The 18,082-nt window shown below is 36.1% G+C and overlaps 1 protein-coding gene across 2 annotated transcripts in view; it reads left to right on the forward strand.

Annotated features, from left to right (window-relative positions):
- Nucleotides 1–614: 614 nt before the first annotated feature.
- Nucleotides 615–18,082, forward strand: part of CNTNAP2 (contactin associated protein 2) — a 2,323,962-nt gene continuing 2,306,494 nt past the window's right edge. The window contains exon 1 of one of the 2 annotated variants that reach the window (XM_063641685.1): nt 615–1,846. In XM_063641685.1, the coding sequence (XP_063497755.1) occupies nt 1,750–1,846 (97 nt within the window). In that variant the 5' untranslated portion in view covers nt 615–1,749. The remainder of the gene's footprint in view (nt 1,847–18,082) is intronic. The other variant, XM_063641684.1, reaches the window with a different exon arrangement.

Genomic DNA, 18,082 nt, shown 5'->3' on the forward strand with positions numbered 1-18,082 from the left:
AAACTCAGTTTATTCCTGGAGTAGGCAAGTCTCCATAAATTTTCTATTTATCTTTAAATGCAAATGCTTATTCATTGCATAACATTGAAAGACATGGTTACTCCTACTTAGTCCTCCACAAACACCATTAGATATTTAGATGACCAATAATTTTTAACTGTGTCAATAAAGTCAGTGGAATGCTTGGCTCTGCAGAGACATAAGAATTCAAATACTTTAAGTAGACTAGATGGAAGAAAAACATATGGAGGGTAGAGTGTGAAGAGCTGTGAGCTGGGGAGAAGAGCTTGATGATTATTATTAAAATTATCTAAATGTGAAAAGAAAATGTAGGTCTCTCTCAACATTCTTAATTCTTAGTGCTTGCAATGCCTCAGGTACCTTGAAGTAGTTACCCATATGCCTGCTTATGTATTTCCGTTTTGTGTTTGTGTTTGTATGCGTGTTTGCCTAAGTGTAGTTTCTCCTGGTAGCAGCGTGTGTTTGGTGTACGTGTGCATATGTATGAGTACCAATTAATTACATATTGAAAACATGTGCATTAACGGCATCTGCAATCCTCCCTCGCTGCTCCAGTCAGTCGGGATATTTAGCACCGTCACTTGGTGTTAGGACCACTCGGAAGACCTGCCTGTCGGACGCCTGATTGTGGCTCCCGGGGGGCCGGAGCTCCAGGAGCCTGTACCATCTCTATCTGAAGGGGAGGAGAGAAGGAAAGGAGAAGGCATCCGAGCGAGGGTGTTCTCCTTCCTGCAGCCGGGTGGGGGGCAGCCAGGTTTGGAGCAGGGTTCTAGGATTACACCGCAAATCCCCAACTTCAGCACCGCGGACAGCATCACCTCCCGCCAAGGGAGAGGCGCGCGCCTCCTTCCTCCGCCCCCGCCCCAGCTGATGGACCCCGGCCGGTCGGCTCAGTCTCCCTTTTGCTTTCAAACGAGGCCAGGGCAGGGCAGAAGGGTTTTGACAGCCAGAGGGGTACGGTAAGGAGGAGGAAGAGGAGGAGGAGGCGGAGGCGGAGGAGGAGCCGAGGAGGGGACCGAGAGGGGAAGAGAAGGGAGGGCTTCCCTCCGCCTCGCTCGCCGCCCGGGCTCACAGGCGCTGGTGGCGGCAGCGTCTCCTGCTCTCCGCGGCCGTTGCTGCTGCTAGCGCTCTGCCGCCCGGGAGATGCTTCCCCGCGCCGCGCAGCGCTGAGGCCGTGCGTGCGCCCCGGCTGCGCTGCGCGCTCCCCACATACACAAGCTCTCCATGTGAGCTGACGGGCGACTTGAAACCCCCCGAGTCACGCTGCCCGGCGGCGGAGGGAGCGTTCGCCCGCAGTGGCAACAGCTGCACCACCGTCCCCGTCGCTCTGCCTTCCTCTTCTGCAGCCTCCGCTCTTCTGATTACCTCCCTCCCCCGTCCTTTGGTGATTTTTTTTTTCGAGAAGGAGAGGGCGGGGTAGGTGTCCGTCCCCTCCCCTCTTCCCCCTCCTTTGCCTTCTTGGTTTGAATTTCCTCCCCCGGCATTGCACTGGCACACGGTGCAAGAGGCAATACCCGCACGGAGGGAGAACGAAGGCTGAGACTCCCCTGCCGCTCCAAGCCCAGAAGAACTGGAGCCCGGTGGGGGGTGAGGGGAGAAGAGGAAGCGGGAGGGGCTTGGCTTCCTCGCGTATTTGAGGACAGCCCATCTCCCTTCAAGAACCCTACGGAGAGACGGACTGCATCTCCGCAGCGAGCTCTTGGAGCGCCGCCGGCCGGGAGGCGAAGGATGCTGGCGGCTCCGCGCGCCGGCTGCGGGGCAGCGCTCCTGCTGTGGATTGTCAGCAGCTGCCTCTGCAGAGCCTGGACGGCTCCCTCCACGTCCCGTAAGTAGCCGTCTCCTCGCTCTGCGCTGGAGCAGTTTCAGTGCGGCATTGATGTTTGGCACCAGGGTATCAACTCCGAAGTGCATAGCAGTGCTCCCACCCTGATGTGTGTGTGTCTCCGCTGTCACACACTTGCAACCACTGCAGTAGGCAAACTCGAAACCCAGCGTTTCTGTTTTCGAAGAGATAGGGCTGTGACGCTGGTGATGTTTCTGGAAAGTTGTTCCTGGTCTTGGTGATCGGTTGGCAAGAGCTTGGCTAGAGAGACTGGTGTAGATGGCAGCTTCTTAGGAGTTGTTTGTGCAGGGAGAGTTAACTGCATTTGGCTTAGGTAGGTCAGTGAATGAAAAGTGAAGACCATGGCAAAACCAAGTTTCTTATTTTTATTTATGGTTATAACTTAACGATCACGGGGTTGAGGTTAACAAGAGGAGCACGTTTTAAACAGTTTGGGCAACTATAGAGTCTCTTTAACCTCTCCTGTCCCCTTAAAAAGTTAATGCCCATTTAGTACTTGCTTATTAAAATGGAAGGCAGTGAAATTGTAACTGAAATTGCTTTAATTCTTTGATACTTTGATATCATGGATATGACTGATGCAGTACGGGACTTGGGACACTCAGTGCAAAGCGTCGTTAATGTAGTAATAAGCAGATTCTTAATAGAGTTTTCAGGAAAATAATTCTATTCAATATGTATATCTCTGCATTTTAATCAACTTTATGTGTGTGTGTGTGTGTGTGTGTGTTTAAGACTGCCCATGTTTTCATGAGGTTTAGAAAGAAATGGAAGATTCTGGCCCATTTTCTGCATTCCTTTAGAAGTGCATACTGTGCATGTGGAGAGGAAATGCATGATTGTTCCTTTGGTTCAGAAAGAGTTAAACACTAGAAAGACTGCCTACAGGAATCTTAGGATAATATTCATAAGCGCATACTAGTTTCTGAGAATGAGTAAGTTGGTAAAGAATTATCATGGAGATTTCAGAGTTTAAAAGGAAGATTTTTTTTGTCCATTTAGGAAAAGAAAAGTTTAATATTTTCCAGAATTTGTCATATGCGAAGTAGTCTTCTCTTTTTTTATAAGATTTTGGGATGTATTAATGCATCTTTGTTAATAATCTTCTTATTGTAGTGGTAAATATCAACAGGAATAGCATTGAAAAAGGACATTATAAGTTGTAATAAGGAATCTACTATATAATATCCAGTGATGAGCCAGTATTACTGTTTTGACATATCTTCCTAGGTACAGTATTAGCTTTATTTTTCTCACAATGTTTAAAGATAAGGAGATAAACTAACCGGTAATCTAAGTTTGTAATGTACTTGAAAACATTATATAGCATTTTTTGTAACACAAGTTAAATCACAAAGAGTTAAATATAGTAAATGTGTCAATTTTATAAATTTAAACAGAAATTGTGGGGATATAACGCTTGCTGTTGATATTCACACAAATATGTAACTCTATTATTGGGAAACTAGTTTGATGAAATTCCTGTTTCCATTTCAAGGTCTGGTTATATAGAATTTCCTGCCACTTTTCCTGGAAAATAAACTCCTTATGTGTTAAATTTATTATATTCACTGATTGAAGGTCCTCATATCCAGGGCTTTTCCTGGGTTCTGTGTTCTGTCATTCTGTATACTTTAATTCTGATGGGTCCATCTGAAACATTTGCCATGCGTAGCAAATGGAACACTGGCAGCCATTGGGTTAATGCATTTTAAGATAGAAAAAGTTATTTCATAAATATTTTCCGAGTTTTTAACTTTTTAGTTAGAATTTGAAGACAGAGAACATAGAAACAATTACTTTTAAGATGGTTAATAGTTACGGCCATTAAGATATTTATTAACTTGGCTTTTATTCTCTATTGTTTAAAAATGTGTAATGGCTTAATTAAGGTGGCTTTTTATTTCGTTTGAATTTAAGCTGTGTGACCAAAATGCAAAGTTGTCATATATTCTGGAAATGAATTAAATAATAAGGATGCTACAGAACTTTATTGATTAGAATGAGCTTCATGGATTCAGTACTTTAAATATCAATTGTAATTTACATTAATGAACATTTGTATTTACATTATATATAGCTCTAAAGGAAAGTATGATAGTTATATTCGTAATATAAAACGTTCAAAGGAGAGAAAGATGGAAACTACATGAATCTAAGATAATGAGCAACTCAACCAGGAGAGGTCATCACAAGACAAAAAGTAGCATGAAAATCTGAAACTATCATTTTTCTTTGGTACACATTTTTAAAATGTGATGAGTATGCTAAAACTTTCTGTTCCTAGATACCTTTTTAATATGAGGGACAGAAAATACTTATTTCACAACAACTGCATTTCAAATATGTATTTGCTTATGACTTATTTCTTTTTCTCTGTCGACTCACATATAAAAACTGTTAATACTATGTGTTTTACAAGCAGACTAGAATAAACTTGAAAACAAAGCTCATCACTATGGTTATGTAAAAATATAATCTAATTTCTTTGCAGATAGTGAAAATGAACTGCTGCTGAGCTGATGGAACGAATCGTGTATCTTCCCTTTCTGTAAATGTAGATACACAGGAAACACGTGGGAAGTTTAAAGAAAATCTTTTATTCTTAGGGAGTTGCATTTATTTGAACATATTATAAAGACCCTCATGGTGCAGTTCTAAATGATGAGGAGTTTAAACTAGCGTTTAATAAATTCACTTTTTAGAGTTAACTGAATTTCCACTTAAATAAATGATCTCTCATAAAGGCCAATTTACATCATTTAGGAGAACTATTAACCTATAATTCATTGACCATCACATTTGGGAAATGTGTTTTGAATTGATTCAAATATTCTCTAACAAATATGATTTTATTATTACACATTAATATATGTGTATAATATATATGTATTTGTACACATATATTTTATAAAAACATTTGAATACATGTTATAAAGTACATAGATACATATTTAATATAGCACTATATAAATATTATATGTAAAAATGTGTATATTTATATATTTTCTAAAACACCATTCAAGGAATTTAAGTTGTTTACAAGTTTATAGAAAGGTCTTTTCCAGTGCAATTATTTTAAGTAACTAATGCAACAATATTAAGCAATAGTATATTAGCCTATTTTCTATTCCTCAATTCATATACTTCCCCCAAAATGGTATATTTTAAATGTAAAATATGTAAATGCATATAAAAACAAATACTGCTGGTTTATAGAGACCTCGAACATAGTAATGAACGTGTCTTAATGAAAACAATTTAAACTTAAAAGGAGCTTTAGGCAAGCAAAATTCATTGGTGATAAAACATAGTACATTATTTACTTAATGCAAACTAATAATTATTAACTAATTGGAGAGAAATATATAATCTTGATTTTATTATAGGCACAGATATTCAGGAAATAAGAATCATTGTTCAAATTTTACTCTTTACCATCAATATATGGCAAAATTGGGTAAAAAAATTAATCCACAAATTTAATTTAGGTCTTATTAACCTTTATGCAGTTATAAACTTACAACATATCATTTTAGATGATATCAAAGTTGTTTGGTGCATATCATATTTTAAATCTTACAGTTATGTGCCCCATAATGACATTTCAGTTCAATGATTGGCCACATGATGGTGGTTCCATAAAATTATAATGGAGCTGTCATATATAGGTGTGCCATTTTTCATCTTGTGTATTATATTTTTACTGTATCTTTTCCATGTTTAGATATGATGAGATACACAAAGAGGCATTGTGTTATAATTGCCTATAGTATTCAGTATAATAACATGCAGTACAGGTTTGTAGCCCAGAAGCAACAACCCATACCATACAGTCTATGCTATGTGTGTAGTAGGCTATACTATCTAGGTTTGTGAGTGTGTACTCTATAATGTTGGCACAAAGACAAAATTGCCTAAGGATACATTTCTCAAAATATATCCTTATTCTTAAGAAATCCATGATGATATATGTTTTTTGTCTATTTTAAGTGGCAAAACCTTTCAAGTTCTATAATTTATTTGAGATTTAATTCACTGTTCCTTATTAGTAAATTCTTCTAGACAAAAACTTAATCAAATCTCTTAAAGTTTACATGAGGCTTCTTGTCTTGTGAATCTTTTTTATGATTGAAAGAAAAGAAATATGACATGTCTACACTTGTCATCTCTTTTTAAGAAGTAGATTTTTGTATTTGTTGTAAATGGTATACAGAATAAGGAGAGAATGTAGGCTCAGAAATTCTTAATTCAAATGTGCTTTTCTTTAAAATATTAAACATATGGAGATGCAACTTGTGCAAGTTGTCTGTTTAGTGATTGATGTCAGTGGGATGAAGAAATAAAACATGTACTTTAGAGATTTTCCCATATCTAGTCCTGATTTGAGAAGTGCTTTACTTTATCATTTTTTACTACTTGCAAAGTTATAAAACAGCATATATAGTAATTTTAAGCCTAAAACCAGTGTTGTGTGAAATAAAATAAAATTTTATATTTATGTCTATACCAGTATCTGAAACTGGCTGTTACCTGTTTCTAGAGAGATACATATTTTAAGATAAGTAGTTATCAGAAACATAAGGTATATTTCTACAACCAATATTGGGCTGCTGAAATAAATTATATGCTTATTTTTGCCATTTTCATAAGTAAGAATAATGATGCAATCATTTATATACAGCTGTTAATTTTCAAATGAAAGCCTTGAAAAGAATACTTGTAACGGAGTGATTCACTAAAACACTGGATTTTCCCATCTCCTGGGCTCTGTAGAACCTGTATGTTTTAGTTCTGAGCAGATAAGGATGTTGGAATGTGGAGGTGCTTCCTCTTTCTCCATCCTAACAGTTCCTTTTATGGGAAGAAAAGTCAATCTATCACCCTCTTAGAGTCTATGTCTACAGTTCATCCCTTCCTTCCTACGTTAGGTAGAGTTACTTATCTGTTTGGTGACTATGGGAAAAGGACCTAGGTGTGCTTAGCTCAGCCCCTCCTTTCTCCTTCCAGGCTGCCTGCAGAAAGAATAGATTCTTTTGAACGATAGATAAAAGCAGGCTTTGCCTCTGCACTAATAGTGATAGCATGAAGAGCCTTATGGTGTTTGGTTCTTCCTATGGCTTGAGACTCTGTTTAATTTTAGAAATAAGGTTAATGAATCCCACTGTATCACACATTTAAGCCTTATTCTTTCGTATCAGCAATACTTTTATAAAGAATGTTATTTCCTCTCTGTGAGTTATTTTCTAATCTAGAACTCAGAGAAGGGACTGACATTTACTGTACTCAGTGAAACCACAAATATATTGAAATTGCCAACAATAAGATCGATATTAAACTAAATGAACATGAAATAATTTCTGCATAGTTTAGAAACCAGTAAAGAATAAGACTTGGTTTTTCCATTGATATTGAGTTGAAGATTTGGTGTTGTTCTGGTTAGGACTTCCAAACTCTCCCATTCATTCATTCATTCATTCATATTCCTACCTAGTGCTATTAGTGGTATTATTTTACAGAGATGCTTAGAATGCCATTTCTTTATCTGTGGTAAATAACATTGCCATTTAAAATACAGCCTATTTACAAACTTTAGCCAGTACACATCCAATTGCATCCTGTCCATGTAACTATTTAGTAAATTATATATGCCTTTAGTTGGCTGTTACTTTATGATCCTTCTGTAAAATCATGAAGGTTAAATGTTTTAAGCCAATTATTCTTTCCAACAAAGTATTTGTACTTAGAAAACAAAGTTGATTCTTTCTTCCATTGTAAGTTTTGAAAAATATCTTCTTAAACTCTTCTTTAGTTCATTTTGGAGGTAGCTATTCATAATAACAGCTTGAAGTAGCTGATTTTTTATGACACTGCAGATTTTAAAGCCTCCCCTGATAGTAGGAAATCTAGATATAAAGATGTGGTTGTTGGCTCTGAATTTGCCTGCTGAAGATCACATATTTTGGGCATACTATAAAAATGTTGAAAAAATACAGAGGAGCTCCTGGGGGCTGTATTCTGTATTTACCTTGTGATTTAGGTTTGCTTGAAATACCCTCATAAACATAAATAGTGATATATGCTTTAATGTTTTTATGTTTAGGAAAGAGGTGAAATTAGATTCTGAGAATACTTTTACCAGGAAAAATTCCCCAAACATATATAACTTTTTCCTTACCTTTTCTAGTACATTCACACCCTTCTTCATCTGCACTGGAATGGTGATCTGGGAATGTGAATCATAGAAAATGGCAGGCAATAGGGGTGTGACCTGCATACACACTGTCAAAGTCACTAAACCTGTGTTGTCTGGGACATCTAAGATGGAATCCAGCTATGTAAAGTTTACTTAAATTCAGAAAGGATTTGCTCACCTCTATGCATTAGATGTCATATTGAAATAGTATGTGAAAAGGAAAATCTTGCTTGGACTCATAATTTTTATTTACTGTTGTAATGTCATCTATGCTGTTCAAGTATAGTATTATTTGAAAGGAATATATGAAAAAAATAGGCACAATTTGTATTGTTAAAAAACAGTCTATTAAGTGGTGAAATACCGTGATATGCCAAATAAAATGAAACCTCTAAGAAAATTCTCTTAAAATTAAAGGTGCTTCTATTTTTAATAGCAAAGGCTTGAAACCAACCCAAATGGCCATCAATGATAGACTGGACAAATAAAATATGACAAGTATACACCATGGAATACTATGCAGCCATAAAAAAGGATGAGTTCATTTCCTTTGCATGGACATGGATGAAGCTGGAAACCACCATTCTCAACAAACTAACACGGGAACAGAAAACCAAACATTGCATGTTCTCACTCATAAGTGGGAGTTGAACAATGAGAACACATGGGCACAGGGAGGGGAACATCACACACCGGGGCCTGTTGAGTGGTGGAGGGCTAGGGGAGGGATAGCATTAGGATAAATACCTAATGTAGATAATGGGTTGATGGGTGCAGCAAACCACCATGGCACATGTATGCCTGTGTAACAAACCTTCACGTTCTGCACATGTATCCCAGAACTTTTTTTTTTTAAAAGGTGTTTATTGTCACTTCTATATCATAGACTCAAGTAGTTATTTTGAACAGAAAACACATGTGGATTAAATTTTATCACTGTTAACTCATTTTTCTAAGCAGTCACCTCTTAATGGGAACCAAATTATTAAGTAATATTATAAGTATAGACTGTCTATATATATATATATATATGTATTTTTCAGACATTGGTCAAAAATTCATAAACAGAACTACATGAAAACATTTCCACCTAATTATGTCACATAGTGAAATTATAGCATATTTTATGTGTCTTATTTTTAAAAATTTATTAAGTAAATGTTAAATAATGGCCTATGATGCATTAAATTACTTAATTGCTAATAAATTCTAACTTAAAATATAAATTTTTATGTAGTGTATTTGAAACGTTTTTTGGTTCAAATAAAAATATGTCTGGACAATAAAATATGACTATCAGGTTTTTAGATTATGAAATGATTATACTAGCTTAATGTTTTTAATGCCAACAAACTGAAGAAAACATGATTCAGGAGTTTTTTTCTATGTATTCATAGCAACAATAACACAATGAGTTCGATGCTGCCATCAATACTAATGTTACTAATTCATCATGGTATTTAACTCAGTGGTTTTGAATATGGCCATAGAATCTTTCTCCACACAATATGCCAGACAGCCACGTATAATCCCATGAGATTTGGTATTTAATATAAAACTTTATTTTTTTACTCAAGTTATATATAGTGCCACCACCAGCAGTTTTTCAGCTAATAAAGTATACTTATGATTTAAGTCACTTGGTTAATGTCCTCATACCTAAAGAATATGTTAAAATGAGGCCAGGCAGGGTGGCTCACACCTGTAATCCCAGCACTTTGGGAGGCCGAGGCGGGTGAATCACGAGGTCAGGAGATGGAGACCATCCTGGCTAACACGGTGAAACCCCGTCTCTACTAAAAATACAAACAAATTAGCCGGGTGTGGTGGCGGGCGCCTGTAGTCCCAGCTACTCGGGAGGCTGAGGCAGGAGAATGGCGTGAACCCGGGAGGTGGAACTTGCAGTGAGCCGAGATGGCACCACTGCACTCCAGCCTGGGCGACAGAGCGAGACTCCGTCTCAAAAACAAACAAACAAACAAAAAGAATGCTTAACTTACAGTAGAAGAGATTTTCAATGGCAGTAATGAAATTTCCAAAAATGAAATTTCATCATGCGTCATGAACTTCTGTAGTATATGTAAGTTTTATTTGTATATCTTAACATAAGCATTTAAGTTATTAAGTTATGATTAGTTAAAAAGAAATACTAGCATAGTTAATTGTGGTTTTGTATGTCCACAGTACAGAATTAAGAATAACTATTTTGGCCGGGCGCAGGGGCTCACGCCTGTAATCCCAGCACTTTGGGAGGCCGAAGCAGGCGGATCACCAGGTCAGGAGATCGAGACCATCCTGGCTAACACGGCGAAACCCCGTCTCCACTAAAAATACAAAAAATTAGCCAGGCGTGGTGGTGGGCGCCTGTAGTCCCAGCTACTTGGGAGGCTGAGGCAGGAGAATGGCGTGAACCCGGGAGGCGGAGCTTGCAGTGAGCCGAGATCGCGCCACTGCACTCCAGCCTGGGCGACAGAGCGACACTCCATCTCAAAAAAAAAAAAAAAAAAAAAAGAAAGAATAATTATTTTATTCAGTTGACAAAAATAAAAATAGTACCATGTCAGAGATAAAAATGTGCCATGGTGGGATATTAACATTGCTTCTACCATTAAGAACATAAACAAAAACAACCTTATTCCAATATTCTAGATACTGAGGGGGTTATTTTTGTGGAATTGATTCCAAAGACAGGGATGCTTGATCAAAGAAGATGTATACTTTTTCGTTAATAAATATTGCCTGATTGAGTTCCACAAATTCTGCAACAATTTACATTTTCAGCGTCAATCAATGAGTGTCCTTTTCTAGAACTCCAGGCAGCAGTACATATTATACTTATAAAATGTTCTGCTTGTATTTCATAAATAGCTAATATTTTTGTGTTGACTTCTTATTAAATCGTTCTTCCTAGCCTTTCAAATCAGGCACTACTCTTTATGTGTACTAGGTCACTTATTTCTTATAACAGTGCTTCAGTTTGCAAATGAAAAAATCAGAGACACATGACGAAGTAACTTCCCTGGGCCACCAGCTTGGCCTATTTCCAGATCCAGTGCTCTTCACCATGGCACAGCTGGCTGAGAGTGAAGTGCTGTCTCTGTGTTCAAGTTCTCTAAGAAGTTTCAGCTTGCATCTAGGCAACATTTTAAGGCTTGATTGCTTGTATATAAAGGAAAAAGCCTATTGGCATAATGTTTCTATCTTTTTGTTTACTTATTCCTTGATGACATTGTCATATGTTCTGGAGACTTAAAAATTACACTGGTGAAAAACAAAGAAATATATTTGAAATAAAGCGAGGAATGCAGCTCTTTCAATGGTAGCACATTAAATCATAACGTATATGTCATTTGTGTTCTTCTTCACAATAAGGTACTTTTGCAATGTACTTCTATCATTTGAGTACTGTTGAAATACATGTAATAGTCGTGTAGTGAAAACATTTATTTAAAGCTATGTAAAATATTTCTTAAAATGCTTTGTCAGGTATACATAAAAGCTATTTTTAAATCAGTTCTCAGGAAATGTTGAAGTCTGTGTCAGAAACTGTAAATATGATTGCTATTACTAAAGTTAAAAGATGATAATTGTTTAATCTATAAGCACAGTTTTGAGTATTCATTTCATACGGTAGCTAATCCATAAAGCTTTTCTTGAGAGTGCTGTTGAGAAAGTAACTTTTTTTTTTGCTTTCATGGCAGTGGGAAAATATTGGTCTTTAAAATATTTGCCAGTCCTAATGCTTAAATATTTCTTGTATCCATCCCCTGCTCTCCATTCCTATCACAGCTTCTATAGTTAAGATTTTCAGCATTTCCCTCCAGGCATTAATTTAGTAGCCTCCTGGTATGTCTCCCTGATTCTAATCTTTCCCCCTCTAACTTATCATCTATATCTGTGCCAGAAATACTTTCCCAAAACACAAATCTTGTTATAGTACTGCATTTCTCTAGTTCTTCCCTGTCTCTTAAATTTAGTCTCCTCCTAACCCAACGTTTGCACCCTATAATCTAACCAACCATACTGAGATCTTTGCAGTTTCTCCAACACAACATGCTGTTTCAAATCATATTTCTCTTACGCCTTCTTACATTTTGTCCCCTCCTTTCATTTTTCCTGTTTTATCTATGCTGATTTAGAGGAAACTCATTTACGGTCCAGGCCTCAGAATCTTGGAGCAGATTGATGTATCACCACCTCCCTGTGGCAATTTGCTCTAATCACAGGTGAAATACTAAGACGCGGCAGGCAAATTCTTTGGTTTCTGGACTTATAAGGAACACAGTGATCACAAATAATGAAAACCACCTCCAATTATCTGATATTAAAGTGAGAAATTACCCCATAGTATTGACAACAGAAGGAAGGCAAGAAATATATTTTCAAATAATAAACCACAGATATTTTCCTCATTTTATAAGTAAATGTATATCTATCATAAGGGAAATTTGAAACCATGCTGTGAAAGCTTACAACTTCTGCAACCCTTTTTCTACCGGATTTTATTTTAAAAGATTTTCTGTGCTTTTCTTAAGCCACATGGCTGATCACATGCCTTAAACCCAAGCCTGACTGTCCTTTCCACAAGCTATTATCTTAAGAATTATTTGTTATCTGCATGCAAATTAAAGACATGTGTCAACAAAATAATTATTGCATCTAACAAGTACTTTAAATAGAGTACTTAAGATGTCACCAAATCTTCTAAATGATAGCTGTAGTTTCCGAAAAACTTGATAATTATATATATTTAGTGTGTAATAATCCAGCAGATGAGTTGATATTGTTGAAGTTGTTATGAAATGTCAATGAATTTCATTTCCATTTTTAATATGACAAAAATATAATTTTATAAGTATAAAAATAGGTACTTCTATTCTATTTGTTTATATTTTAAACTCTCTCTTCATCCTTACCTTTGCAACTTAGTACAAGCTTCTGAACCATTTCAAAGTTGGCCAGTCTAGCGAAGCCTGTTTCAAATTTTATATTCTTCACAATGATCCCTGTGTGATGCCTACTAAAAACACATTACTCTCTTTTCTATTAGTCCACAATCTGCATGAGCAGAGCCTGTACTTTTTCCCTTAGGTTGATAGGTATTAGGGAATGGTTGTATTAAAGGAACTAGACTTTAGTAAACATGTTTCATCATACTAGGTCCTGTACTGGTTGCATTATACCATTACGTGAAATTAGCCCAAATACCTCTGTGCTGTAATATTCAAAGTATCAGGATGCTCAAACATTTTAAAGCTCACTGGTTCCATTTTTATATGGTTCTTACTTTTGTTAAGTTCTTCCCTTACCTTGACACAGATTTACACTCCCATAAATTCCAGCCAGTAGTTCTAGTTGGGCTTTTCAGATAATAAAAGCTTAATATTTACCCAATATTCTACTGCCGTCAAATACTTGAAGACAAATATAGAATCTAATTAAATATAATTTAATACTTAGTCGCTACTACTTTTATAGATAGCCAACTAATACCTTGAAGGCAAACACATTCCTTAAGATAAAACACTGTGATTTATATTTACTTATGTCTTCCAAATTACCCAAGTATTTCTAAGTACACAACCAGTGTTAAATAAATACAATTGAAAATGGAATTGAAATGGGTTAGCTCTGTTTACAAATTGTTCCTTAAAGTGCATATAGCTAGGTTATAGCAACAAATATACATTTCTTTGTTGTGTTTTTATAGCTAAAAACATTGTAGTAAGAAGTATTATGATTGTAATATAATGTTAGTTGCAAACAAGTGTGTCTGTAAGTAATCTTGGTATTACAGAAAAAAACTGCCTTAAAACTGACATATCTGTATAAGTCAAAACCAAAAATGAAACAGAAATATTTAAAGGGACTGTTGTTTAAAAGTAATAGGACAACTACAGTTATTTTAAAAGATAGTTTATACTTATTTGCTCAGTGTGAAATAAAACATTTTTAAATTTTAATTTATTATCTACTCTTTGCCCAAAGTATATTAGAAAAATATTACTGCAATTTGAGTAGTCTTCATATTGTGAGAAAATAGGTAATTATTATATGCAATAATCTGAGGCATTTTCGTTTTACAGACCGTATAATCACCCCACATATCAATTTTTGGAATTTAAAATGTGTTCTTGGCAAAATTAGAATCATGTAGCTACTTTCCAAGAGAGATTTCAGAATATTGCAAATAAAAATTACATTGTTTTTTTATCACATTGGCATCAATAGGGCCTTTTTTCAAAAAAAGCTTTTAGATCTGCTATTTGTTCATTTATATGTGTATAATTACAGTATTTAGAGGATCTCTCATACTGTTTGTTTCCACATATGGGTTTTCAAATGACAAAGTCTCAAGTGGTGGAGCGAAAGACAAACCATGCTAGCTACTCAAGCGTTTCCTTCCTGGAGTTGTACTGTGTCAACCGCTCCCTAAGAAATGGGTAAAGAGGGACTACTCAGAAACATGCATTGAGCATCAGCATGTTTTTGAAAGATTAACATCTAGGCCTGGAACTAAAAGTATCTTCCAGTTATTTTCTTTATTATCCACTTTATCAGCTTCCACATAACACATTCAATTTTCTACATTTTAGTTTAAAAATTGCCATTTAATTCTATGCTTCTATGAAGTTACCTATCCTATTTATACTTTCTTAATTTCAAAATTATTTGCACTGTCCATTTTATAATATTTTATCTTAATAATTTACCTTAAAGTTCTCTTTTATTGAATAGGTATGACAACATAGAAATTAAAATTATTGAATCATTCCAATTAGTGCACAGGTAAGGTCATCAGTGAGTGATTAAGGAAACTCTATTATAACATTTTAGCTAAAACGTAAAGAAAAAGCCAAGCAAACAGCAGGAAAAGACTGTTCCAAGAAAAAGAGGACAACCTCACGATTCCAACATTGGCCAAGTTTGGAAGTCACTTTGATGAGATATTTAGTGGTTTTGGAATTAGTCTTCTGTTAAACATGTAATGAAAAGAAAATTTTGAAAGAGTAAATTATCCCGCTTAATTGTCTATCAGCAAACAGAAAAGAAATTTTCACTGGTTAGAAATATAGGCAGTCGGGCCGGGCACGGTGGCTCATGCCTGTAATCTCAGCACTTTGGGAGGCCGAGGCAGGCGGATTGCCTAAGGCCAGGAGCTTGAGACCAGCCTGGCCAACATAGTGATACCCCATCTCTACTAAAATTACAATTAGCAGGGCATGGTGGTGTGTGTCTGTAGTCCCAGCTAGTTGGGAGGTTGAGGCCGGAGAATTGCTTGAGACCAGCAGGCAGAGGTTGCAGTGAGCAGAGATCATGCCACTGCGCTCCAGCCTGGGTGACAGTGTGAAACTCCATCTCCAAAAGAAAAAGAAAAAGAAATATAGGCAGTAAGCATTTATTATCTTTAATAAGACAGAATATGTTTTTCCAGTTTTATTAAACATCAGCATTACAAAAGCTGTATGTTCCACAGATGCACTTGACTGCCAAACTGTGTATCTCAGGGGTCCCCAACCCCAAGGGGTTCCTGTTAGGAACTGGGCCGCACAGCACGAGGTGAACAGTGGCCTGGGGAGCAAAGCTTCATCTGTATTTCCAGCTGCTCCCCATTGCTACCATTACCATCTTAGCTCCACCTCCTGTCAGATCAGTGGCAGCATTAAATTCTCAAAGAGCGTGAACTCCATTTTGCTGTTCATGCTAGGGATCTAGGTTGTGTGCTCCTTAGGAGAATCTAATGCCAGATGATCTGTCACTGTATCCCATCACACCGGATGGGCTCATCTAGTTGCAGGGAAACAAACTCAGGACTCCCACTGATTCTACTTTATAACGAGTTGTATATTTCATTATGTATTACAATGTAGTAATAATAGAAATAAAGTGCACAATAAATGTAATGCACTTGAATCATCCTGAAAACATCCCCTCACCCCCTCCCAACCCCCAAACCCCATCTATGGAAAATTGTCTTCCATAAAACCAGTCCCTGGTGCTAAAAAGGACTGGGACTGCTGGGCTATCTAGAATGAAAAGCATATGCATGGCTGTACATGGAATGCACTGCACAGATTTAGGTGTGGGGAGGTATAAGTTTGTTCTTTAAATTGTATTTTAAAGTCTATTCAGTCTTAAAAAGATTTTGAAAAATTGTATCTGTTTCTATTTGACCTCCTTTTTTTATAGGTGTCTTTGATTATATAAACCAAAAGTGTTTGAAATCTACTTTAATTCAGCTTAAAATGTAAGATTTGATTAGGCCAACTTCATCAAAGCAAGCAAAAATTGGAATACTATTATGTGTTTTACAAATGTATGCATGTATTTATTTACTGATTCATCATCAATGAGTTTAAATATTAGGTGTCTTCTCTATGGCAGGGTGCCCAACTCTCTTCATTATCTGTGGCAAGTTGTCTCCACCATCAAAGGTAATCTCCATGTATGTAAGAAATAGTCCTTTACTATGAATGGGTATCCTATCCTACAAGCTCCTAAAATAAAGATCACTGCAATCTAATGTTCTATAGCATTGCTGAAAGTTATTTTTATAGTAATTACTTGCTGAAATGTATTGACATTGATTTGGTAGAAGTATTAATGGTGTTTGAAAATAGTCTACATATTCTTTGGGGGAAGTATTTTGGAGTGGTTCTCAGCACACAGGCATCTGTCTCAGAAAAGCTGGGGTTTGGTTAGCTGTGTTCCTGAGTGACCTTGTACAAATTAAACTTTTGAGACCCAGATTTCTAACATGCGAAATTGCAAAATAAAGGCACATTATCAAAGGCTTGCCATAGGATTAAATACAGAATGTGCAGACACAGGCACACGATGGTAATCAATTTTAGTGATTTTTACTTTTTGTTATTTTAAAATACATTAAATATTATGCAGTTTCTATGGGTATAATACTAGAATACAGTCTATAAATAATTTTGCAAAATAATTTGTAATTGCCTCTTACATTTACTTCAGAATTATTTGGGAAACTAGAAATTACAGTTCAGCAGAATTAGCAAAGATAGACCAGTGTATTATCTAATGTCCACATAATAACTCATGTAAATGGCCAAAAAGTGAGATAAAAATATCATTCAAATACATTAAGAAATAATTAAAGGAAGGATGGCATATAAAATCTATGTTAATTGAATTTTTATATTTTCATATTATATGCAACAATATATGATATTGCTATATTCTACCAGATGACATGCTAGTTAATGTCACTTAATAAAAAAGTATACTCAAATATTATAAAACATGATAAAAATTAGGAAATAGTGCAAAATATCTACTTAGTAGAGATCATTTTACAGTGTAATAGATATTCAATTACCTTACTCATGAATGTTTCTGAAAAGTGACATTTGCAAATTGGAGAGCTTTGTGAGCAGGAAGGACGTATCCAAATGCGTAAAGGTTTTTACCCTAACTTGTCGGCCATATGGGTAGATGATATAAAGCTTGTTTTCTGAAGTGCCATGGAAAGTATAGAAATAAATTAGACATTTGTTTCTCATTTTTGAATTTGAGACTATCCAAATAATTAGAAAGCTGAGACATCCGACAGTGGAAATTACTTTAACTCCTTAAAAATAGTGTTCAGATGTTTTGGAGGTTTGGCTGAAATGACTTATAGACATTTTTTGCATTATTAAAGAAAACATTTGACGGTGGTAGGCTCTGGAGATTCCAGAAGCTTGAGATACAAGGTCTCTGTCCTGAGAGTTTTATAATCTCTAGAAAGGTAGAAAATATTTATAATTAGGAATTTATGATAAGCAGCTTTATGTGTAATAAAAACTTTGTGGTTTTCTTGCAAAGGTCTAAGCAAAATTAACAATTACCTTTTGGTACGTAGATAATGAAGGCACGAATTAGAAATGATGGGATCATAAAAAATGATGATGAAAGTTGGTCACTGGAAAATTATATTCTAGGATGTATACTAAGGCCCTATTGATAAATCATAGTGAATTCATGTCATTCTATGTCCTGGGATTTGGGCAGAG

Source organism: Symphalangus syndactylus, chromosome 6 (assembly GCF_028878055.3).
Source record: "Symphalangus syndactylus isolate Jambi chromosome 6, NHGRI_mSymSyn1-v2.1_pri, whole genome shotgun sequence".
NCBI classification, from domain to species: Eukaryota; Metazoa; Chordata; class Mammalia; order Primates; family Hylobatidae; genus Symphalangus; species Symphalangus syndactylus.